Source organism: Otolemur garnettii, unplaced genomic scaffold (genome assembly GCF_000181295.1).
Source record: "Otolemur garnettii isolate 467f Iridium unplaced genomic scaffold, OtoGar3 scaffold00007, whole genome shotgun sequence".
NCBI classification, from domain to species: Eukaryota; Metazoa; Chordata; class Mammalia; order Primates; family Galagidae; genus Otolemur; species Otolemur garnettii.
In genome coordinates, this window is record NW_003852402.1 from 41,465,649 (window position 1) to 41,491,351 (window position 25,703).

General features: G+C 40.3%; 1 protein-coding gene across 2 annotated transcripts in view; it reads left to right on the forward strand.

The window, feature by feature from the left end:
• The first annotated feature begins 9,705 nt into the window (after positions 1 to 9,705).
• The window catches only part of NAP1L1 (nucleosome assembly protein 1 like 1), a 36,758-nt gene continuing 20,760 nt past the window's right edge, over positions 9,706 to 25,703 (forward strand). For both annotated transcript variants that reach the window (XM_012801165.1, XM_012801164.1), the window contains exons 1-2: positions 9,706 to 9,920; positions 21,509 to 21,546. In XM_012801165.1, coding sequence (XP_012656619.1) covers positions 21,530 to 21,546 — 17 coding nt within the window. In that variant the 5' untranslated portion in view covers positions 9,706 to 9,920; positions 21,509 to 21,529. The remainder of the gene's footprint in view (positions 9,921 to 21,508; positions 21,547 to 25,703) is intronic.

Below are 25,703 nucleotides of genomic sequence, written 5' to 3' on the forward strand. Positions count from 1 at the left end.
AAACAAGTACCCCCCCCCCCAGGTCCCTAACCATAAACAGCTCAGCCAAGAGCAGCCCAACCCGACAAAACACCCGATGAAATTCCTGTATGCGCTTTAAAAACCTCAGCTGGCTTCACTAGGGGGTCGCCCTTCCTCCAGCCATGCTGAAGGGAAGAGTGGCCCAGGCATATGCTTGCAAAATAAAGCACTTTTTGTCTTTACATGTGTGTGGTGGTCTCTCAGCAGCAATTCTGGTCCCAACACTGCCATGTGGCTATTTTGCCAGGATATGAATTTTACATTATTTTTATTAATTTTATAATGTTAAACTTTAATAACAAATAATTGTTGAGAACTGATTATCGAGAACTGCTTATCAAAGTTCGCATTGTTGATCAGTTGTTAGAATTAGACCACCATTGTTTGGACTTAATGAACAATGGCATTTTTTGGCATTGGCAACCACAAAAATATTTTGTAACTGTCTCTCAGATGATACACATTGCACTGCATGCTAATGCTAGTTAAACAAGTGATGTCAACAAATCAGCTTCTCAGATAATTTAGGTAAGTAATTTATTTATTTCATGAATTTAGCAGACAGTACTTGTATTATTTATATTTAAATATAAATATAAATTTATATTTATAGTGGCGGCTAAAAGTCTATCGCTGGCCTTGAAAGTGACAAGACTTATGAGGTATCATTATTAAAAAAAATGTTGATAAGGAAAAGGTTAATCTTGGGCATCAGAAAAAATCACAATAGAGAACAAATGTTTAGAAATATTTCATCATTTTGAAACAAGCCATGTTCCATACAATAATGCACTAAAAATTGTGGGATAAGCACTGTCCTTACCAGGAACTAATGCTGCGACTGAACGCATTTTTTCTACAGTAAATAAAGTGTGGACATCAAAAAAATCACAATTAAGTGTTGAGACTTTGAAAGCCATTTTATATGTGAAATAGAATTTAACAAATTCTTGTGAAAAATTTCATGACCTTTTAAACAATGACAGCAATCTACTAAAAAAATTCACTCAAATGAGGAATATGCCAAAGAATAAAATAATATTATACTTAATTTTTTAATGTATTATATTTGTAAACTGTACCTATGTTGAAATTTAAAAAGATATATTACAATACTATTTTTGTGTTCTATAAAATTCTTTTTGCTCCATATAGACCAAATTTTTAAGTAAGACAAACACCACCACCACCACCCCACCCCCCCTCCACCTGCACCCCCCCCACCCCCCGTCAATGGTGTCCCGCTTTACTAATGTTAAAATCTGGTCACCTTATTAGAGCTCTAGTGATCCTCATGCCTCAGTCTCCTGAGTAGCTGGGACTATAGGCACGTGCTGTTGCGCCTGGCTAACTTTTGTATTTTTTTGTAGAGATGGACTTTCTCTTTTGCTCAGTCTTCTGTACTCCTTTATTTTGAAGTGAGTTAGTCAGTAAGTCTATACCAAAGCCAAGGAGAGAGAATTTTTTTTTTTCAAGATAGGATCTTGCTCTGACACCCAGGCTGGAATGCAGTGGTGTGATTGTAGCTCACTGTAACCTCCAACACAAAGGAAGAGAATTAATGCCTACCTCTTGAAGAGAAGAGTGTCTATATATATTCTTTAGAATACCATAAGAAAGAGCTCTCTCTTTACCATGTATTTACTTATTTAGTAGTTTTTATATTACATAGCCTCATGGATATTTATTTATTTTACTGTCATTTGCATTTATTTTATGTTGAATCTATTCCCATGCCGTAAGTTTCTGTTTCTTCTGGGGTGACTCTTTTCTTCTGTAAAACTTTTTCTTCTGGTTTTGGAACAATTTCTCCTAAGAATAATTTCAATGTGGCAAGGTTAATCTGTCCATGAGGTCTGTTAAAATGCTCTGCATGTAGACCTCAAAGCTCAGCATTATGGTGCACTTCTAAGCTTGTGCAGGAAAAATTCAGCACTTCTTTGGGCCACCAACCCTGCCACTCTTTGGCTTAGGTCACCTACCCATACCATCATTCTAACCTGTTTCAGGACAGTGATATATATTAGATGCTTTTGTATGCTAATGCATGCCCTTGTCAGTAACATGGGTGTCCATCAAGTGAACACGAAGATTTGAATCTCTCTTTTTTTTAGACAGAGTCTCACTTTGTCACCCTTGGTAGAGTGCTGTGGTGTCATAGTTCACAGCAACCTCAAACTCTTGGCTCAAGAGATTCTCTTGTCTCAGCCTCCCAAGGATCTGGGACTACCGACCACAATACCTGACTATTTTTAGAGACTACGTCTCACACTGGCTCAGGCTGGTCTTGAACCTGGAGCTCAGAGCTCAGGCAATCCACCTGCCTTGGCTTCCCAGAGTGCTAGGATTATAGGCGTGAGCCACTCCACCGGACCTGAATCTCTTAACCCTTTTTTTTTTTTTTTTTAGAGACAGAGTCTCATTTTGTCACCCTCTGTAGAATGCCATGGCATCACAGCTCATAGCAACCTCCAGCTTTTGGGCTTAGGAGATTTTCTTGCCTCAGCCTCCTAAGTAGTTGGGACTATAGGCACCCGCTACAATGCCCAGGCCTCCACCCTCAGTATCTGGGGCTAGCGCCCTACTCACTGAGCCACAGGCGCCACAGGGACCTGAATCTCTTGATTTGCATGATTTCATGGAGTTTTCTGGGTCAAGTGAACAGCAAACCATTTTTCCAGATCACCTCAGGCTGATTAGGAGAAGAACCATGGATATTTATTTTATTCTTGGGTTATAATCCAATACTATCATTATTTTGTTGCTGAAATCATTCCAGCTTTGGCCATTGGTGGCACTCTCAGATTGGTTCCTATTGTCCTTTTGGCCTCTTTCTCCTGTTTTTGTTTTTTATATTTTCAAACTTTTTTCTTTTCTGGCACTGCGGGATACTCCAGAATCATCTTTTATTTTCCCTGTAATTGGAGAATGGTATTTAGAAACCGAAATTTGTGTGCTGGTCATGCGTGTTGCTACTCGGGTATTATTGCTTCTGGGACTGCTCAGTGGACCAACCTAGGAAATGCGTGTGTGTTAACTTATGTATATACACATCTTTCTATATCATCTATCCACCTAACATCTGTGTTAACTTATCTATACACACTTTCTCTATGTCACCTATCTACCTGTCATCTATCCACCTAACTTCTGTCTACCTAAAAAAGTGAATTTATACTTATATCTCTGACCCTAATCTAGCACCATGTGCTTCATTCCAGATTCTTCCCCTCGCTTATTTGTGACTTTTTCTCTGATAATGAGAGACCTGGCTCCCATTATCAACAATTATTTACTTATTTGCTCAACGCTGGTATGATGAGTTTGGTTGTGCCACCCTACAATTCATCTGTTGAAATCCTTACCCCCAGGCCCTAATAATGTGACCTTACTTAGAGATAGAATCTTTACAGAGATAATGAAGTTAAAATGAGTTCATTAGGGCGGGCCCTAATCTGACTGATGTCCTTATTAAAAGGGGTAATCTGAACAGAGATGCACATAGAGGAAAGACCATGGAAGAAGACGGCCAGCTTCAAGATGGCCTTTCTACCAAGCAGAAAGGCCAGGAACAGACTGTCTCTCACAGCCTTCAGACGGGACCACCTCTGCCAACAACTTGATTTCAGATTTGTGGCTTCCAGAACTATGAAAAAAATTGTTGTTTCTAAAGCCATCCCGTTTGGCACTTTGTCATGGCAGCTTTAGCAAACTAATACGGATTTTCCAGTGCACAGGTATTTTAGTTTCAGAACTGCTAATGCCCAGCCCTATTAGAAACAAATTTACCAACAATGGCACAATGTTTATGTATAGTTATTTTTTGCCTTTAGTCTAGTCAAAACATTCTTTTCCAAAATCCACTACATTTTTACCTACCCCTTGGTGAGATTATATTATGTATGTAGTTATTTATTTTTTTGAGACAGAGTCTCACTATGTCACCATCAGTAGAGTGCTGTGACATCACAGCTTACAGCAACCTCAAACTCTTGGGCTTAAGTGATTCTCTTGCCTCAGCCTCCCAAGTAGCTGGGACTACAGGCGTCCACCACAATGCCCGGCTATTTTTCTGTTGCAGTTGTCATTGCTGCTTAGCTGGCCTGGGCTGGGCTCAAACCTGCCAGCCATGGTATATGTGGCTGGTGCCATAACCACTGTGGGCAACAAGCCAGTGAAATTATATTATATGTTTATAATACAGTTAGAGTTTGAGACTGGCCTGAGCCAGGGTGAGACCCTGTCTCTAAAAAAATAGCCAAGCATGGGGGTGCCTGTGGCTCAAAGGAGTAGGGTGCCAGCCCCATATGCCGGAGGTGGTGGGTTCAAACCCAGTCCCAGCCAAAAACTGCAAAAAAGAAAAAAAGAAAGAAAGAAATAGTCAAGCATTATGGCAAGTGCCTATAGTCCCAGCTACTTGGGAGTCATCGCTTAAGCCCAAGAGTTTGAGGTTGCTGTGAGCTGTGATGCCACGGCACTCTACCAAGGGCGACTTAATGAGACTCTGTCTCAAAAAAAAAAAAAATTAGTTAAGTAATGATAGCAAAATAAAGATATTTGTAAACAAAGAAAGCCCCTATTAATCCATTTCTGGAGGTAAAGGTAGCAATTTAAGGCATCTTATTCTTTTTTTGAGATAAGTCTCACTCTGTCACCCTTGGGTAGAGTGCTATAGTGTTAAAGCTCTCAGCAACCTCAAACTCCTGTTCTCAAGGCATCCTCTTGCCTCAGCCTCCTGAGTAGCTGGGACTATAGACATGCACCACCAGATCCAGCCAATTTTTCTATTTTTAGTAGAGACAGAGTCTCATTCTTGCTTAGGCTGGTCTCAAACTCCTGAGTAATCTATCTCCTTTGGCCTCCCAGAATGCTAGGATTACAGGTGTGAGCCACCAAGCCCAGCCGAGGCATCTTGTTCTTAATTCTCCATTGGAATCTAATTAATTTTACATTGCACTTAATTGAGGAAAAGTTAATTGGGGAAAAATGGAAAGAAAAAAAAATAGTTCCCAAACTAAGATAGTTATTTAAATGTATCCTGTGCAGCTTCTAGATAATAATTGTTATTGGTTCCCTTCGATGTTTTACTTACAGATTAACAGAGGAGAAAATACATACTTATCGTGTACCTAAACTGCAAGTCATTCCTCTATATCCTGCTAATAAAGAAGCAGATTTTATAAGAATCACTAATGCATTTTTCAGATGGGAAGCCTGAGGGGTACTTCTATGTCTGTACTTTTCTATGCTACTTAGGGGCTGGAATTCAGACATAAGCACATTTAAGATATCATCTCTGTCGTTGACTTGTCTCCTTGGTCCCTACAATGCCTGTATCCAGTATTTAGAAATGCTAAATCTAATACTTTTCTGGCATTGGTGTGAATTTTTTCAGTTAAAAATGTGTTTTATGGCTTGGTGCCTGTAACTCAAGTAGCTAAGGCGCCAGCTACATACACCAGAACTGGTGGGTTCGAATCCAGCCTGGGCCTGCCAAACAACAATGACAACTTCAACCAAAAAATAGCCAGGCGTTGTGGCTGGTGCCTGTGGTCCCAGTTACTTGGGAGGCTGAGGCAAGAGAATCACTTAAGCCCAGGAGTTGGAGGTTGCTGGGAGCTGTGACACCATAGCAGTCTACCCGGGGTGACAGCTTGAGGCTCTGTCTTTAAAAAAAAAAAAAGGAAGAAAAAAACGTGTTTTACTATTTGTGACTAGATAGCTTTTAAATAAAATGTTTCACATAAATAGCTCTGGTAGTTTCAGAGGACTTGGCAGGAGTTCCTTTAACCTTTAAATTAAAAAAGGAAAAAAACCTTAGTGAGAAGCTGATAATGGTTCTTTTATTGAGTGTTTACAAAGTGCTGGGCACTATGTTAAGCAACTTACTTGTGTTATTTAAAATTTCACCATAACCCTCTGAAGAATGCACATTTATGTTTTTTACTTTACGGATGTGGAAACTGAAATTTGGGGTAGTTAAGTGCCTTATTGGAAGTTAATAGTTATTAAGCAGTACAATAAGGTCAAAACTTAAGCTGTTTGGCACTAACACCAGGTCGTATCTCTATACCTCTACTACAGTGCTATAAATGTCTACTAAATGAAAATTTAGGACTAAACGTGGGGTAAAGAAAAAAGAAGCTTTAATTTTAGAATATGTGTTTGCAAAGTAAGCATGAAAAAAGGATCTTCAACTGAAAGTTTAGTATGGTCCACCATTTATTATAATTAAATTAGATGTGTTAACTACATTGTATGATTTTGGGGGGTGTGTGTAAGAGGGTTAATGAGCCAGGCTAGGTGGCTCACACCTGTAATCCAGAACTCTGGGAAGCTGAGCTCAAGAGTTTGAGACCAATCTGAGCAAGAGGAAGACCCCATCTTCACTAAAAATAAAAAAAAAGAAAAACTAGTTGGTCATATATAGGTGCCTATAGTCCCAGCTACTTGAGAGGCCAATGCAGAAGGATCACTTGAGCCCAAGAGTTTGAGATTGCTGTGAGCTGTGATGGTGGGTTGACCCAACATAACAGAGTGAGACTGTCTCGAAAAACAAACAAGTCAATGTGAAAAAAGATCAAAGGTATTTTCAGGTCACCTTCTTCCCATTTGTCTCATTTTATTTTCTTTATAGCTCTTTCAGTTACCAATATTGGATATTGTTTCCTTACTTACCATTATCTCATCTCACTAGAATATAAGTTTAATAAAATCAAGAGTTTGGTCTTCCTCGTTCAATGCTGTATTTCCAGTGTTTCAAGTTGTGCCGAATACAAGTTTTTGTTGAGTGAATGCATACACGATCAGTCTTCCACAGACTTAAATGGAAAAGATTTAGATTTACAAACTGGGTTCAAAAGACCATATTACAAAGGCATGCATTATTAGCAATTTTTCATAGTTTAGTCTCTCAGATTGTCTAGACAAACTGAAAGGAGAGCAGGAAGCTGGAGAGAAGGGGGAAAGAGCCTATCAACTGGTAATAATAAGCCATTGATTATGGGAGTTGCGGGGGGGAGATTAAACCTAAGACATTCAGAGCCTTATAGCTATGAAGTGCTTAAAATTGATGAGTTTCTCTACAGTAAGATAATCATCTTGAAAACTAACTTTTCAATTTTATCTCAGTTCTACTACCATAAATATTTATGGAAAGGAGGTGAAAGTTATTTAGTTCTATTTTTAATATGCTAATTATCTTGCATTGTGCATAAGCTTTGCTTAGAATGCAACACTCTTGAGAAGGCAGAGCCCAGTTTATGTATTGAGCACTGGTCTCCCTTGTTCATGCACAGTAGGTTCTTCCTGAAGAGCCATAAGTTAATTTCTTTTATGTATGTGTGTATATGTACATATGAGTATATATAAAATAAACATATGTATTTTTGCTGTGTTGCCAGAGGTGGACTTGAACTCCTGACCTCAAGCATCCTCCCTCCTCAGCCTCCCCAGTAGCTGGAATGACAGGTATGGGCTACTTATCCCTTTTCTTGAAGAGTCATTATTGATGCTGTTCTAATCATGTTAGCATTACATCATTGGTGACTTGGAGATATTTGAAGAAAGAAAGCTCAGAAAAATAAAAGAATCACATATGAAAACCCCAAATGAATGAGTAACAAAAGAATCACATATGAAAACCCAAAATGAATAACTGAGATGTCATTAGTGTATAGTTGGAAAGGAGATTAATTTCCATCAGTTGGGGAGTGCCAAGGAAGACACTGTATCCTTTAAAGCTGCGGCTTTATGCTGTGGACTGGTGATGGTCTGTGGCCTGTTGGGAACCAGGCTGCACAGCAAGAGATGAGTGTTAGGAGAATGAGCAAAGATTCACCTGTATCTATAGCTGCTCCCCGTCAGCTTCTACCTCAGCTCCTCCTCCTGTAGAGTCAGCCCAGGCACTAAATTTTCACAGGAGTATGCAGAAATCCTACTGTAAATTGGCCCTGTGAGGAACCTAGGTTGCCTGCTCCTTATGAGAATTGAATACCTGATGATCTGAGGTGGAGCTGAGGCAGTGATGCTAGAGCTAAGGAGCAGCTGCAAATAAAGATTATCATTAGCAAGAGGGGTTGACTATACATAGACCATGATAAATTGATTGCTTGCAAATTCATATCCAACTTTCCCTGAAGTCCATGGAAAAATTGTCTTTTATAAAACCGGTCTTTGGTGCCGGAAAGATTAGGGACCCTCCTCTAAATTGAGAGAGATAGGTGCTAAACTTGAGGATTTCAAGAGAGGATTTTAAGCAGTTTGAAGATTCAAGAAATGCAACATTCAGAGAAGAGGTTTTCAAATTTTCAGGTCTTGGGACTCCCATGTACTCTTAAAAGTTGATGACCCTCAAGAACTTTTATATGCATTGGAGATAGATATTTATCATATTAAAAACTAAAACACAATTTTCGAGCATTTATTTTATTTAAAAATAATAAAGCACGGCTCGACACCTGTGGCTCAAGCGGCTAAGGCGCCAGCCACATACACCTAAGGTGGCAGGTTCGAATCCAGCCTGGGCCAGCCAAACAACAATAATGGCTGCAACAACAAAAAAATAGCCGGGCGTTGTGGCAGGCGCCTGTGGTCCCAGCTACTTGGGAGGCTGAGGCAGGAGACTCTCTTGAGCCTAGGAGTGGGAGGTTGCTGTGAGCTGTTATGCCACAGCACTCTACCCAGGGGGATAGCTTGAGGCTCTGTCTCAAAAAAAAAAAAGCAATTGTTTACATAAAATAGCTTTCTAAATGAAAAATAACTAATTCTCCTCCCCCAATCAAGTCTCTTTTAACCTCTGGTTCAGCGGCAGATGACTGGAATCTCCTATCTGCTTCTATTTTCAGTCTGTCTCCTCATCACGTGTAATATAGCCTCGGGAATCGTCACTGTACTTCTGTGTGAGAACTAGAATTCAAAAAGCAAAGGCTTCGTTTTGTTATGGAAATAGTTTTGAATTTCTCCTTGAAAAGGTTAGGGGACGCTGGGACCACACTTTGTTGTAATAGTTAATGTACGTGCCAACTCAGCATCAATTGAAAAGTAGCCACGAGGTTCCACAAGCCTGAGGATTTAATAGGATTTACTTTTTCAGAAAGAGGAAACAACGGGTATAGCGTGTTCTCATTATGAAGGGCGAGAATGCACAAATGTGCCATTTTCATTTTCATCTCCCAAAAAACTGAGAGAAGCAATTCGGGATTGCAGGTCAGGAGGATGGTGAAGGGGCAGGAATGAGACGCATCCCGGGAAAGTGTGGAGGAGACCCATGATGTAGGAGAAGCAAAAGCTGCAGCAGACACGGACAGGTACTCACGAGGAAAGAACTGTGGTTCTTAGGCGGGGAGGTAAAATTGTTAACCCAGGAGTTGCAAGAATTCGGCCCGGGCAGGGATGGGAACTAAGGCGTGCTGGACTTCTAGGACGCGACTGGACCCCGCCCTCGGCCCGCCCAGCACAGCGCCGGAGGGGGCAAGGCGGGCCCAGGGCGAGGCCCGGAGTCAGGCCTTTCTCCACAAATGATGGGGTTGAGCTTTATTTTCCAGCGCAGCGAGGGGGAAAGAGATGGCCGGGTGCGTAGTAGGAGGAAGGTAGAGACTGTCAGAAGCCCTCGGTGAAGGAATGGAGGTCGCCGGAGGTGAAGGACGGTTTTGTAGATGGGCAACTCAGCCTGGGCCCGCCCCCCGCTCGCGTTGCTAGGAGACGACGAGGCCAGGGGGAGGGCGGCGAGCGGGCCGTACGTGCTGACGCTAATTGTATATGAGCGCGAGCGGCGGGCTCTCGGGTCTTTTTTAGCGCCATCTGTTCGCGGCGCCGCCTCCCGCTCCTCCCGCTGCCGCTGCCGGCCTGAGTCACTGCCTGCGCAGCTTCGGCCGCCTGGCTCCCCGAACTAGCCTCCGGTAACGGATGGGGACCTGGAAGGGAAGGGGACACGAGGAGCTGGCTGGGCGGCCTACGAGCCTTCTGGGGACAGAGGGACGGACGAGGGGGATGGAGGGATGGGAAAGCCGGAGCCGGGACCGCTGACTCCGGGGCCTCCTGGGTCGCCCTGTGAGGCCGGAGCCGTGCGCGGATTCACGATCTCGCGGCCTGAGAGGGGCTCTGGTGTGGGTCGGCGCTGTTTTCCGGGACGGCTGAGGCGCCGAGGGTCCGGCGTGGCCTGGAGGCCTGACTTACCTAAGCCCCACCGTCTCCTCCGCGCGGTCGGCAGCGAGCGAGGCCGCGGCGACGCCCGGGCGCTCAGAGTCGGCGGCCGCGCCGCTAGGGGCCGGGAGTGCGGTCCGGGCCCGCGTGTAGACCCCGCCGCCTCCGCGAAGACCCTGCTTCTCCCTCAAAAATAACTCCCTTGGGAGGCCGCTGGGGGATGGAAAGAACCGCGGAGGCTGCGAATTCCGACGGGAGGGGGGGCTGTGGAGGGACGAGGCCCCGAGGCGGGGAGGGGGCGGGGGAGGCAGCGAGGCTCCTGGGCTCTCCGCCCACCGGAGGCGGTGGCCTCGCGGGAGGGAAACCCCCCGGTGGCTGCCCTCGGCACAAGTTGGTGGGCTGCTGGCCACCGCCTGAGTCTCCCGGAGACCCCTTCCTGGGGGCTGTCCTTTAACGAAAGTTGTAGAGATGCTGAGATGTGCAAAGGAATTGAGCTAATAAGCCCGGCCCCCACTTTGAAACTTTCCTGCCCCTCTTGAGTGGTAACCTTTATACTGGTACCAGAAGGAAGTATTAATGTTAGCTGGTAGGTAGATGATGGGGAAGGGCCTCCATTGCTAGGATTTTAAAGAATTAACGTGCTTAAAGCGTTTATGTTAGCTCTTATTCTCTGAAGATTGTGTTGTATATCCAAATAACGGCTAGAGCCAGATGCCTGTCTTTACCTGTGTGTCTTATTTGGGGAGGATGGATTCGTATCGATCTAAACCTCTAAGCGGTTTTAAAATGAAAATACAGAGTTTGGCCTATAATCATTCTGGATTTTCCAGTGCTTTCTTAAAAATTAATTTTTTTGTTGACGTTCTCAGAATAAGATACGCGAATAGCTGTTTACTTTGTAAGGTGGGAGATAAGAAGTACTGAGTGGAGGCATTAATATTATTAATACAAACTTACGGAATTGAGCTTGGAGCCTGCTGCCTTGTCAATACCACTTAAAAATCCGGGGAACCGCAGTGAAGGGAAGGGAGTCTAGGACGGAGATTCTCTTGGGGAGTGCTAGTCCTGCAGAGTGCAGAAAGGATGAACCAGGCACAGGATGTCCTGAAGGAGCCCCTATTTTAGACTATCACTGATCTGATCAGTCCTGAAATGACTACACTTTAAAGTCTTATATATTGCCTGGTTTCAGAAGAACTGTAAAGTGAAATTTGCCATTTTTGAAAATAAGTAGATTGAAACCATCCTTTGAAATTAGTATTGGGGCCTTATTTTCTTGTCTACTTAAATTCTTTTTTTCTTATTTTACTTAGTAATACACATTACCTTTGATCAGATAAAAGAAGAATGATCTATGTATAGAGTAACTTATTTAAAACTGAAGGGAGGTAAAAGACGTTTACAGTTAATTTTTTTTTTTTTTTTTGAGACAGAGCCTCAAGCTGTAACCCTGGGTAGGGTGCTATGGCATCACAGCTCATAGCAACCTCCAACTCTGGGGCTTAAGGAATTCTCTTGCCTCAGCCTCCCAAGTAGCTGGGACTACAGGCGGCCACCACAACGTCTGGCTATTTTTTGGTTGTAGTTATCTTTGTTGTTTGGTGGGCCTGGGCTGGAATTGAACCCATGGGCTCTGGTGTATATATGGCTGGCCCCTTAGCCGCTTGAGCTACCCACATTGAGCTGGTTTACAGTTATCTTCAGGGACTCTTGTGTCTCAAATTTGTTTGAAGTTGCAGGAGTTCAAATTAACAGTTCAAGCAAGGGCCCAAATCTAAACTGTATAGTTCTGTGCTAAGATGACTAGTCCTTTAGAGAATATGTGGAACTAAACATTGGTAGGTAGACTTGTACATCTATCATTTATAAGACCTTGACTTTTAGAGATGCTCATTCCAAGCCAGCATAGTTTATGTTAATAAACCAATTTAAAAGTTTTCACTGTAACAACTTGAAAAATCTTTGTAAATTTTATCTGCTCAAGGTACCTATTTTTATATTGGGGCCCTTAATTGACAGGATGTTTAAGCTAATACTAAATGTGGCAAATCACTGCTTCTGTTCTTTAATAAGTCACCTGTCCAAGAACTAATTCCAAAATACTGTCCCCCATTTTATTGTTCCAACTTGCCTCTGTTGGCTCCAGATGGCTGATTTTATTTTAAACTCCCCCAAATTGTTCAAACAAAGGGTCTTTTTATAGAAGGGGCTTAAAAAGGCAGAATCATTGATTTGGAAGTCTGATGGTATTGTCAAAATACTGACTTTGTTAATTTTTTTCTTGGTTATGAATTTGGAATATAGGGAAGGGATTAGAATGAATTGTCATCAATGAATATTAATGATCAGTTTATTCAGAGTAATAAGACTAATATTCTTTGAGTAAATGTTTTAGCACTTATTTATGAGCAAAACAGGCTCATTCGTTGCCAAGATATAAAATGCTGTGATGAGTGCTATGAAGAAGAAAGGTGTAAAGGGAAATGGAGGAGGGCATAGAGTAGTATTTATAACATTCTTTGCCTGGAAGAACTTGTTGTAATTAATGATGATACTAAGTTCTATTTCATACTAGTTTCATTTGAATAAGTTCTTTATCTGTTGAGCAGAGTAGGGATTAGGAGATAGGAGCTGTTGATTCTTACTTGTCTTCATTAAGTTGTTCAGCACACAACAGACCATTAGAGTGCATACTAGTACTAGGCTTGCCATAGAAAATGGCCTCTCCATTTCTGGTTACCAACTCTGCTTTTTTACTGTTACATATTTGGGTACATTTTAATTCTTTCAGAAGTTTTGTACATTTTGAGTTTTATTGAGAAAGGACTATAATTTTGAAGAGCCTTGGAATTAAGTCAACACTTAATGGGTGATTATTCAGGCATTCTTTTAAATTTCCTATGTGTATTGTTTGATGCTCTTAGAGGTGGATAATGTCAACATTTTAGCAAGGAAACAAGTGTAGAGTGGTTATCCAGGCTTATATAATTGTGTAGAGATAAACTTATGAGGTAATCTTTGTATTGGTTTTTAAAGGATGTTCTGGTGACTTAAACTGTTCTGCTATAAGTAAACATGCATTGGTTCATTTTCTGTTGCTTATAACAGAATACCTGAAACTGAGTCATTTATTAAGTAAAGGAATTATAGTTCTGGAGGCTGAGTGGTCCAAGGGCCTGTTGGTGGGGACTCTGAAGGAGGCAGAGCCCTCAGGATCCAATTGCCTCTTAAAAGCCCCACCTGCACATACTGCCACATTGGGGATTACATTTCAACGTGAATTTTGGAGGGGACAAATATTCAAACTATAGCAGCATGGAATTCAAAGGCACTTTATCTTGGGTTCCATTGCACTTATAGGGAAAAGCTGTAGCATTTAATGGTCTTGCCATTCCAATCTGGAAATCTTTTTACATAGAACAATTGTATGGGTTAATGATGGGGATATCTTTTGAGACATAGCATTATTAGGCAACTTCATTGTGCAAGCATCATATAACATACTTACAGAAATCTAGATGGTGTAGCCTACTAGAATACCTAGTTATATATCTGGGCTATGTGGTATGGCCTATTATACCCTGAGGATATAGTGCTTTGGGGTTCCTGCTTAATTTGGGAATCTTGCTGTAAAGAGTCCTCACATTGGACAGGCCAGGATTTTGATTTTAGTGCGAGATGGTAAAAAGTTTGTTTGCTGTAATTGGTCTTAAGGCAGAATTGCTTTCTGCTTATTTCCCATTTCGCCTACGATTTTTGGACTAGTGGTAATTCCTTACTATCTTGTTAGTATTTCAATGCTTTCAAGATTTTTTTTTCCTTTTAAGATTTCAACAAATATTTTACACCATAATAATTTTCCCTTGGTAGATGTGATATACTTAATCTAGCTTGTCACTATTACAAGGAATCTTGTATAATTTAACTTCTATTTTTAATTTTAGATTTACAGAAAAGTTGTAGAGATTGTTCAGCAAGTTGGCATGTTCCTTACTCAGTTTCCCCTAATGTTGACATCTTGCATTACAATGGTATGTTTGTCAGAAATGATTTATCATCCAGCTAATTATTTTGCCAGAACCTTGATTCCAAATTTAAGGACAATTCAGAATACACCACATGAAAACATAGCCTATGCTCATTGAGTACTTATTAGATATCAAATGATGGTTAAATTTTTTTGTACAGATTTGCTTCTTGAATCTTAAGTGCAATCTAGTGAGGGAAATTTTGTTTTCTCCTTACAGATGATGAAACAGTCAGAAGGTGGTTTGCCTGAGTTAGATTTCTATAAAGCTATAATGTAAACCTGAGTGATCTGTCTATAAAATGAGGCCTAGTGTACAACCAAGAAATCCAATACAGTCAGAATGGACAAACAGGTCATATAGTAGACATTACTGGAGAGACAGATGCCATCCTGTTTCTCTCTTGGATCATCTTTAATAAAGACAATTTCATTGTGTTTTTTATTGTTTTCCCGAGACAGAGCCTCAAGCTGTCCCCCTGAGTAAAGTGCTCTGGCGTCACAGCTCACAGCAGCCTCCCAACTCCTGGGCTCAAGCGATTCTCCTGCCTCTGCCTCCCAAGTAGCTGGGACCACAGCCGCCGGCCACAACGCCTGGCTATTTTTTGGTTGTAGCCATCATTGTTGTTTGGCGGGCCCGGGCTGGGCTGGATTCGAGCCCGCCAGCTCAGGTGTTATGTAGCTGGCGCCTTAGCCGCTTGAGCCACAGACGCTGAGCCATAATTCCATTTTAAAAGTTTCAGCTCTAGGGCCAGGTATGGTGGGTCTCTCTTGTAGTCCCAGCGCTTTGAGAAGCCAACTTGGGAGGATCATTTGAGCCCAGGTGTTGTACAAGACTAGCTTGTAGTATTAGCAAGACCCTGTTTCTACAAGTAAAATGAGAGTTAGCCTGGCAAGGTGGTGTATTCCTGTAGTCTCAGTTACTGGGAGGTAGGAGGATCATTTAAGCTCAGGAGTTTGAGATCACAGTAAGCTATAATTGTGCCACTGCACTCTGGCCTGGCAACAGCAAAGTTTCAACTCTAATTATAACCCCAGATAATGGACACAGGAGAACAGTGTAACCATTCTTCTGTGAATTTGTTAAAATGTTACAAAGACAATTTGAATTAAGAAGTTTTGAGGTTTTGTTTATTTATTTGAGACAGAGTCTTGCTTTGTCTCCTCCATAGCTCACTGCAACCTCAGACTCTTGGGCTCAAGCAATTTTTTTTTTTTTTTTTTGAGACAGGGTCTTACTTTGTCAACCTCGGTAGAGCGCTATGGTGTCACAGCTGACAGCAACCTTAAACTCTTGGGCTTAAGCAATTCTCTTGCCTCTGCCTCCAAGTAGCTGGGACTACAGGTGCCCAACCACAATACCTGGCTATTTTTTTGTTGGCATTTGTCATTGTTGTTTGAGCTGGCCCAGGCCAGGTTGGAACCTGCCAGCCTGGGTATATGTGGCCAGCATCCTATCCACTGAGCTATGAGGACTGCCCTCAAGCAATTCTCTTGTCTCAGCCTCCTGAGTAGCTGGGACTACAGGTGCCCGCCACAATGCCCGGCTATATTTAGAGATGGGAATCTCACTCTAGCTCAGACTTGGTCTCGAACTCGTGAGCTTAGGCCAGGCGTCCTCAAACTACGGCCTGCGGGCCACACGCAGCCCACCGAGGACGTTTATGAGAACATTTATCCAGCCAGTCGGGTGTTTTTACTGCTGCTGCCTGTCCTGCTTAGCAGCCGACTCGTCCTGGGGTCCACAGTCAGGCTCTCCAACGGTCTGAAGGACAATCAACTGGGTCCCTGTTTTAACAGTTTGAGGACCCCTGGCTTAGGCCGTCTGCCCGCCTTGACCTCCCACAGTGCTGGGATTATAGGCGTGAACAGCGCCCTGCTTTGTTTATTTTTTTGAGATTTGGGTCTGTGCTCTGCTGCCCAGGCCAGAGTGCAGTGGCCTAATCCTAGCTCCCTGTGATCTCTGACGTCTGAGCACAAACAGTTCTCCTTCACCTCTGGAATAGCTGGAACTACAGATACCTGCTACCACACCTGGCTAGTTTTTAATTTTTTTTTAGAGATGGAGGGGGTTCTTTATATGTTTCTCAGGCTGGTATTGAACTTTTTTTTTTTTTATATATTTTTTAAATTTCTTATAGCATAACTGTATATTAATGCAATCATGGGGTACAGTGTGCTGTTTTCATATAAATTTTGAAATACTCTCATCAAACTGGTTAACATAACCTTCATGTCATTTTCTTAGTTACTGAGTTAAGAATTCATACTCTGCTTTGAGAAAGATTCACTTGTACCCTTGTAAGATAAACCATAGAGGTAACCCACCAATCGCCCTCCCTCCCCCCATCCACTTCCTTCACCTCCCCCTCCCACCCTTTCTTATATTCTAAGGCTATAATTAGGTTATGACCTTCCTATAAAAGCTATGAATTAGTTTCAAAGTAGGGCTGTGTACATTGGATACTTTTTCTTCCATTCTTGAGATACTTTGCTAAGAAGAACATTTTCCAGCTCCATCCATATAAACCTGGAGATAAAGTCTCCATTTTTCTTTAGGGCTGCATAGTATTCCATGGTGTACATGTACCACAATTTATTGATCCATTCGTGGGTCGATGGGCATTTGGGCTTCTTCCGTGACCTAGCAATTATGAATTGGGCTGCAATAAACATTCTGATACAAATATCTTTGTTGTAATGTGATTTTTGGTCTTCTGGATACATACCTACTAAAGGAATTGCAGGATCAAATGGCAGGTCTATTTTTAGTTCTCTCAGTGTTCTCCAGATGTCTTTCCAAAAGGAACGAATTAATTTGCATTCCCACCAGCAGTGTAGAAGTGTTCCCTTTTCTCCACATCCATGCCAACATCTCTGTTTTTGGGATTTAGTGATATGGGCTAATCTTACTGGGGTTAGGTGGTATCTCAAAGTAGTTTTGATTTGCATTTCTCTGATAATTAAGGATGGAGAGCATTTTTTCATATATCTGTAGGCCATGCGCCTATCTTCTTTAGAGAAATTTCTCTTCAAGTCACTTGCCCACCCTGAGATGGGATTGCTTGTTTTTTTCTTGCTAATACATTTGAGTTCTCTGTGGATTCTGGTTATTAAACCTTTGTCAGAGACATAACCAGCAAATATCTTCTCCCATTCTGAGGGCTGTCTACCCACTTTATTTACTGTGTTCTTGGCTGTGCAGAAACTTTAGTTTGATCAGGTCCCAAAAGTATATTTTTGACAATTGCTTCAATTGCCCGAGGGGTCCTCATAAAATTTTCGCCCAAGCCGATTTCTTCAAGTGTTTTCCTTACACTTTCTTCTAATATTTTCATAGTTTCATGTCTTAAGTTTAAATCTTTAATCCAGTGAGAGTTGAACTCTTCTAATCCCAGGTGCTGAGATTATAGGCACGAGCTACCATGTCCAGCCTCTTTCCTATTTTTGACAGTTGCTGAGTTTACTAGGCACTGTCTTCAGCGCAGCAAGTTCCAAATTATTGTTTAAGTTTTACCGTATTGGGAAACCCCAAATATAGTCATGTGCTGCATAACTATTTTGACATTTTGGTTAACATTGGACCACATGTAAGATGATGAGCCCTTAAGATTATAATATGACATAAATACTTATATTGTGTTATAATGCCCACCGTTTTCAGTAACATGCTGAACAAGTTTATAGTCTAGAGCCATAGGCCAAGGTGTGCAGTGGGTTATACCATCTATAATGTTTGCACAGAAATGAAATCGCCTAATGACACGTTTCTCAGACCATATCCTTATTGTTAACCAATGCATTAAATGTAATGCAGAATGAAAAATAAGTTCTCATTTCTTCTCAATACCTTGTATAGGAAACTATGTTGGGTTTCTGTTGTATTTTTACAGAAAGGTTTTATTTATATGGAAGCGTGCACATGCATGAGTATACATATTTGTATATATTTCTATATCTAAATGGGATTTTGCTATACATCCTGTACTTTGCTTTGGTGTTCTTTCTGTATCAACTCCAGCGATCTGCTTCATGGCAACAAAGCATTCTAGTGTATGTACATTGCATAATTGTACAGAGTTTATAATGCATAAAATTCATGTACTTTCCTGGAGAACCCAGTGCCATGATTGGTAAAAGTAGGTGTAATTCTGTAATTTTTTTTTTTTTTTTTTTTTTTTTTTGTGGTTTATGGCCAGGGCGGGGTTTGAATCTGCCACTTCCAGCATATGGGACCAGCACCTTACTCCTTTGAGCCACAGGCACCTCCCCTAATTCTGTAATTGTTAATCTTGTTGCTTTGGTCTTTGGGGAGTTACAGACTTTAGGTCACGCTAATTTATAATTTATTATGATGGAAAAAATAGAGTTTTATAGGAGTGTATATGAGTAAGAAATCTTACTTAGCTGGAATATGTAGGTTAGAGAAAGCATCTCTGAAAAAGTAAAACTTTAAGCTGAGCTAAAAGAGGTGCAAGACTTCTCCAGAATTTTGGAAAAACCCTCTAACTGAACATGAAAGGCAAGTCCTTGGATTCTTTGTAATTTATTTTTATGGCAGATTCTCATAAGGGAATAAGGCTGGAGATGGATATATTTAAGGCTTTAATATTCCTTCCTATGGCCAGATTGTTTTCCAGGAAGTTAATAGTTTGTAGGAATTCTGGCCAGATATAAGAACCATTTACCCGTATTAAAAGAAAATCCTCTCTCTGGGAGGCTGAAGTGAGATCTCTTGAGCTTAGGCCTTAGAGACCAGCCTGAGCAAGAGAGAGCCGCCTCCCTCCCTACTAAAAATAGAAAAAGTAGCTGGCTATTGTAGCTAATGCCTGTAGTCCAGCTATTTGGGAGGCTGAGGCAGGATGATCCCTTAAGCCTAAGAATTTGAGGTTGCTGTGAGCTATGATGACATGACAGCTCTCTACTACCCAGGGCAACAGAATGAGACTCTGTTTCAAAAAAAAAAAGGAGAGAATAAAAACAGAAAACATTAGTTGGGCATTGTGGTGGTTACCTGTAGTCCCAGCTACTTGGGAGGTTGAGGCGTGAGGATCATTTAAACCTAGGAGTTTGAGATTGGACCATGGCATTCTATCTAGCCTGGGCTGCCAAGTGAGACTGTGTCTCAGAAATCGAAAAAAAGATAAAAAATCCTTGATAATCTGACAAATTGGAACCCTGCTCCACTTGGATTTCCTTTGTGACTAAGATTCAATATTTTTCTTTCTTTCTTTCTTTCTTTTTTTTTTTTTTTGGAATCAGAATCTCACTTTGTTGCTCTTGGTAGAGTACTGTGGTGTCACAGCCCACAGCAACCTCAAACTCTTGGGCTTAAGCGAGTTTCTTGCCTCAGCCTCCCAAATAGCTGGGACTATACAACTCTGGCTATTTTGTTTTTTGGCAGGCCCGGGCTGGGTTCAAATCAACCAGCCCCAGTGTATGTGGCCGGCACCTTAGCTGCTGAGCTATAGGTGCCAAGCCTATATTTTTCTTACTTTTAAATTAGTATTCACAATTATTTGCTAAACATTTTGTAAATGCTAGCTAACTATTCATCACTGTTAGAGAAATTCAGTACTAATAGAAATTGTTAAAAAAAATAGAAAATATTTACAAATAGACCAGGATATATTAGGTAGAAATTTATTTCTTTACGATTTATCTAAAGGATAGAGGTTGAATCACTAATAACATTTACCTCAAATATTAATACTTGACTGATAATATCTTTTCCATTCTTAAGCATGTTGGTATGAGAGTAATCATGTACTAAGATTTTAATTTTTAAAAGGTAGAGGTTTTAAAGTGAGATTCTATTCTAACCTGTTTTTCATATAGTCTGTAGATTAATTATGACAGTCAGCCATTTTTCTGCCTGAATATTGACACAGTCACCTTAAGTTTTGTTCTTCTACAAGCAATATTCTCTAAGTTAATACTAATCTTTTAGTGGGAAGGAACTTAGGATATGCTCCAATCAGACCTAATAGTAAATTTATTCAAGTCTGGTAATCAAGAGTTTTGACAGCTTATCTGGGAGAGACTGGGAAGGCTGGTGTTATCAGTGATGTGCCTAGAGGTACAGGTAGTTTGAACAGATAGGGAAGACCTACTTGGTATAGGTTGGGCCGGAGCCTTAAAACTTTGAAGAAGTAGTTTAAATGGCTGATATTTGATGCAGCGATTCTTAAGCCTTTTTAAAAAAGATCTCCAAGGGCCGTAATTAGTATAGTAGTACAGTAGGCAGTAGATTTTTAACATGAATTTGTTAAAAATGAATACTGTTATGAAGTAGATTTTTTTCTGAGAGGCTAAGTAGCCTAAAAATTTAAGCAAAAACTGATTGTTCATGATTGTTAACATAATTTGAATAAAAACCCTTTTGTGTACTGTTCTTTTCCTAATTATAGCTTATATAGCAATGGTGCTGTTATCATAGTCCTAATACAATAGATTTGAAAAGCCTAGTGGTAGCTTGTTTTAAGCTGTATCCTTTTTTTTTTTTTTTTTTGAGACAGAGGCTTATTATGTCACCCTTGGTAGAGTGATGTGGCGTCACAGCTCATAGCATCCTCAAACTCTTGGGCTTAAGCAAGTCTCTTGCCTCAGCCTCCCAGGTAGCTGGGATTTATAGGTGCCTGCCCCAGTGCCCAGTTATTCTTTGGTTGTAGTTATCATTGTTTGGCAGGCCTGGGCTGAATTTGAACCTACCAGCTCTGGTGTGTATGGCTGGCGCCCAAGTGCTGAGCTGTAGGCGCTGAGCCTTAAGCAGTAAGTCTTTATGTGTTCTGTTAGTTTTTTAATTCTTTTTTTTTTTTTCTTGAGACAGAATCTCACTATTGCCCTTGGTATAGTGCTGTGCTGTCACAGCTCACAGCAACCTCAAACTCCTGGGCTTAAGTGATTCTCTTGCCTCAGCCTCCTGAGTAGCTGGGACTGCAGGTGGCCACCACAATGCCCAGCAATTTTTTTGTTGTTGCAATTTGGCCTGCCCCTCAGTATTTGGGGCTGGTGCCCTACTCACTGAGCCACACAGATGCTGCCCGAGTTTTTTAATTCTTCACACTGACCCTCTTTTAAAGGAAATATATATTTCTACTTGGATAGTTTGCAACGTGGTATCAATTCAAAGGGTTTTGGCTTTAAATGTTTTTTACAGGTTTTAAATAATAAGTCATAGCAGCTTTTTTTTAAACAGCTATTTTATTTTTTTAATTATTTGGGATTCATTGAGGGTGCAAAGATTAGGTTACACTGATTGCAATTGTTGGGTAAATAGCTTTTTTTGTTTTTAAATGTGTATGTTTTTCTCCATAGGTATTTGGAGATCTTAACAACATGGCAGACGTTGACAAGTAAGTGGCAGAGATTTGACATTACTTTGTACTGTGATATATTTAATAGCCTTAGCAGCTGTACAAATAATGTATTATGAGAATGTATGGTAATAACTAATGCTTAGTACCTAATATAAAAGTTGGGTACATTGTATCCAAGGTCATTTATATATATGTAATTGTCATAAATACAGTAAAATTATTTGCCATTATTAGGAATTATTTAAAACAAATAGAAAAGTGCTGAGCACAATAATGGATCATTTTTACTATATATGGTATTTTCCAAAGATTTTACTGCTTACATTGTATTTTGCATATCTATATGTACAAAGTGTAGAGTTTAAACTGTATTAAGATACTTTTGTACAATTTAAAAATAGAACATTACTATCATATGTGCCCATTCTTAGTTGCATCTTGCACTTTTCCTCCCCAGGGTTGGAGCTCTATGATGACTTTTGTCTTTAGAGTTTTACCACCTATAAATTCTCAGTCTGTATTTAATTTTGAAGTCTGAATAGCAGTCACAAACTTAACTGTGCAAAGTAATACTACAGCTGTTAGTTGAAAGCTCCAAGATAGGATAATTAAAAAGGAAGAGACCATCTCGGTTAGTCTGGCTTCAGCTTTCCTAAATCTTTACAAGGACCTATTCAGAGGAAGTCATTGGACAAAGTCATGCATCCTGGGGAACACAAGTTTAGTCAAGTTGGCATGTGACAGGGTTCTAGTGTGGATGTATGGTTTTGCTTAAATATGGTCAGGGAGAATGGGATGAGCTGAATAATATTTGTTCCTTGTATTTTTACAGTAGCCTTTTTTTTTTTTTTTTTTTTTTGAGACAGTCTCAAGCTGTCACCCTGGGTAGAGTGCTGTGGCGTCGCTGCTCACAGCAACCTCAAACTCTTGGGTTTAAGTGATCCTGTTGCCTGAGCCTCCCAAGTAGCTACAGGCACCCACCACAACGCCCAGCTAGTTTTTGGTTATAGTTGTCATTGTTGTTTGACAGGCCTGGATGATTCAAACCCGCCAGCTCTGGTGTATGTGGCTGGCACCTTAGCCTCTTGAGCTACAGGCGCCAAGCCACAGTAGTATAGTAGCCTTTTAAAAAATAAAACACGTGTAAGTGAGGAAAATGTTATGATTATCCACAGCCATGGTAGGAATCAGGGCATGGAGGTGGGAGTGCAGGGAACTGCTTGAGGTTTCCTTTTGTTTCTCCTCTGGGGTTTTTTGTTTGCTATATCCCACATTGTTTTCTCTTTGTTCTTTAGTACCTTTTGAGACGAGTATAACTGAAGTAAATTATATAGAGATATGGCATGACTGAAAATGACTATTCTGCTCTTCTGCTTTATAGTTGGGGTACAAAATTCTGAGGGTGGGAATGGAATGATTTTTCTTCAGAATTTTGAAGGCATTGCTCCATTATCACTTTCCTTTCTAGTGCTGCTATGTTGATGTTTCCAAGTCATAATTTGTGATCATTTATTCTTTTTAATATACAGTATATATATTTCTGGAACCTAGTCTGGCTTCATAGTTCTGAAATTTTTACATTATATTGCCTATTTTTTTTAGCTCTTATGTTAGGCATTCCTGGCTAGACTTTTTGAGTCAAGCAATTCAGTGACTTAGTTCTAGGGGAATGTTCTTGACTTACTTTTGATGATTGCTTTGTTCGGTTTCTCTTTCTGGAGCAATCCCTGTTAAGATGTTTTATGTTAGAATGGTCTTCTAATTTTCTTGTGTTCTATTTTTCATCTTTGTTTCTTTGCTCTTCTTTCTGCTCAGAGCTGAAGAATCTTTTATCTGAGATTGAGTTTTTAAATTTCCATTGTTTTAGTTTCCCTTGTTCTCTTTTAGTTTCCTTTGTTCTCTGTTACTATTTTTTATAGCATCCTATTCTTGTTTCATTGATTGTAATGTGTTTTCTCTGGATGTTTCTTCCTTTTGTGTCGTCTTATTTGCTCTTAAATTTTCCTTTTTTGTGTTTTAGTCTCTGTAAAAGGCTTTCCTCAAGTATGAGGCAATACTTGGTTGTCTCCTCAGTAAGATTGGCTAGGATTGGGTTAAAGGCAATTGAGGGATGTTTTTAAAAAGTTGATTAGAAAATCTGAGTGTTGGAGAGGAAGATTTGTTAATTTGGGATTTTAGTGTAGACTTCTCAGAATGGGCATTTGTTATGGGAGCCCTCGTTGTCAGAATGGTATTTCTTTCTCAGTTGGTAGATTCTCCAGTGAACAGCATCTGGATAAAGATCTGTTCCAGTAGCATGGGAGCTAGATAAGTAGGAAGAGATCTCTGTGTTTAGTTTAGCAGTGTAATCTGTACATAGCGTGTTCTATATCTGTGATAGTCTTAACTATATTTGTGATAGTCTTAAATGTCTGTGGTGCCCTAGACTAAGTTCCAAGTTTTACCCTTTCCAGAAAAGAAACTGCCATATTGTTAGGGTGTGGGAGAGATCTAAGGATTTAACTGCTTGTCACTTTTTACTTAGTCCTTCCTATTTTAACCAACTTTACCTTTTAGCCCTAGTTCTACAGGTATGCCTGGTGCTTCCAATTTTTATCTTTTTGAAGACAGTATTTGGGCTGGTTCTCAGTTTTCCCCACTGCTAACTTAGATTTTACTTCTCTCAATGAAGTTGATTATCACTTGTTTGTTTTCCAGCTTTGAAAAGTTTGCCACTCTCTTATCTTCTTTGCCCTTTAGTGTTTGCCTGTTATAAAAACTCTTTCATCATAATTTTACTGGGGATTTTGGAAGGATTAAGATCAGATGAGTTTATGTGATTTGGCATCTTAACCTCAGAGTCTTGATTTTCTTTTAAACTTTTTTTAAAGGATAAATTGGTTGTGACCGTTTGATTTTTTTTTTTTCCCCCTGTCCCTTACTTAATTTTGGATGCTTGTTAACCCTGGGAACATGAGGGAAAGAGGGGATTCTTGTTTTTTAAGTTGGAGTCAGTAAATTTTCAATGTAAATGGCTCCATAGTAAAAATTTTAGGCATTTTCGACTATCTAAAGGCACTGTAACTATAATTAGTAGTCCACATCTGTGGATTCTTCATCCATGGGTTCCACATCTGTGAATTCAACTGCAAATGGAAAAATATTTGGAAAAAAGCAATACAAAATAATACAATGAAAATTACAGTCTAAAAATAGTGTTACAACCATTTACATAGCATTTACATTGTAAGTAATCTAGAGATGATTAGAAGTTTGTGGGCAGATATGCCTAGGTTTTATATATATATATACACACACACACACACACACACACACACACACACTACACTGAGTATCTGAGGGTTTGGGTATCCTTAGGGCTTCCTGGAACCAATGCCACTTGGGTACTTGTTCTTGTGTGAACATTAGTATTATTTGTCTTTACATGAAAATTTATTTTTTAAATGCTGCTTAGACACAAGCAACTGATTTGCTAATCTAAATGTTAATGTGAAATGATGACCCTATATATTGACTTAGGTACCTTTAGCCTCCTGCTAAATTTCCTTTTCTGTGCAGTGGCATCATAACTCATTACAGTCTTAAACTCCTGGGCTCAAGTGATCCTCCTGCCTCAGCCTTGCAAGTAGCTGGGACTATAGGCCCAAGCTACCATGCTGGGCTAATTTTTCCATTTTTTGTAGAGATAGGGTCTCACTAGTCCTGAGCTCTAGCAATCGTCCTGCCTTGGCCTCCCACAGTGTCAGGATTATAGGCAAGAGCCACCACATCTAGCCTATCTGCTTTTTTAATGCTAAATGTAATCTCATGTTAAACAGTGGGATTTTTGGTGATTTTTTTTAAGATGAGATGGGAAGGATGCTTATCTTGCTACTGTCTTTATTTTTGGCTTTGCGCTTAAGCAAGAAGTAGGCTCAGAGGTTTTCTGTTTAACTATTCTTTCATATGTCTACAATGAAGTACAGAAAAAGGAGAAAGACAGTATAGCCTGATAGTGGTTGCTTGACACCTATCCTTTTGTTTTTCCTAACTCCTTTATTCTTAGTGGTGACTTTCATTTTCTAGACCAGTGTTTTTTACCCTTTATCTCACAGCACATTTGAACCTGTAGTTAAACTTCTGCAGCCCTCTTAAATTATGATGATCATAAAAAATAATTTAAAAAAAGAATATACTTATTGTGCTTTGAATTT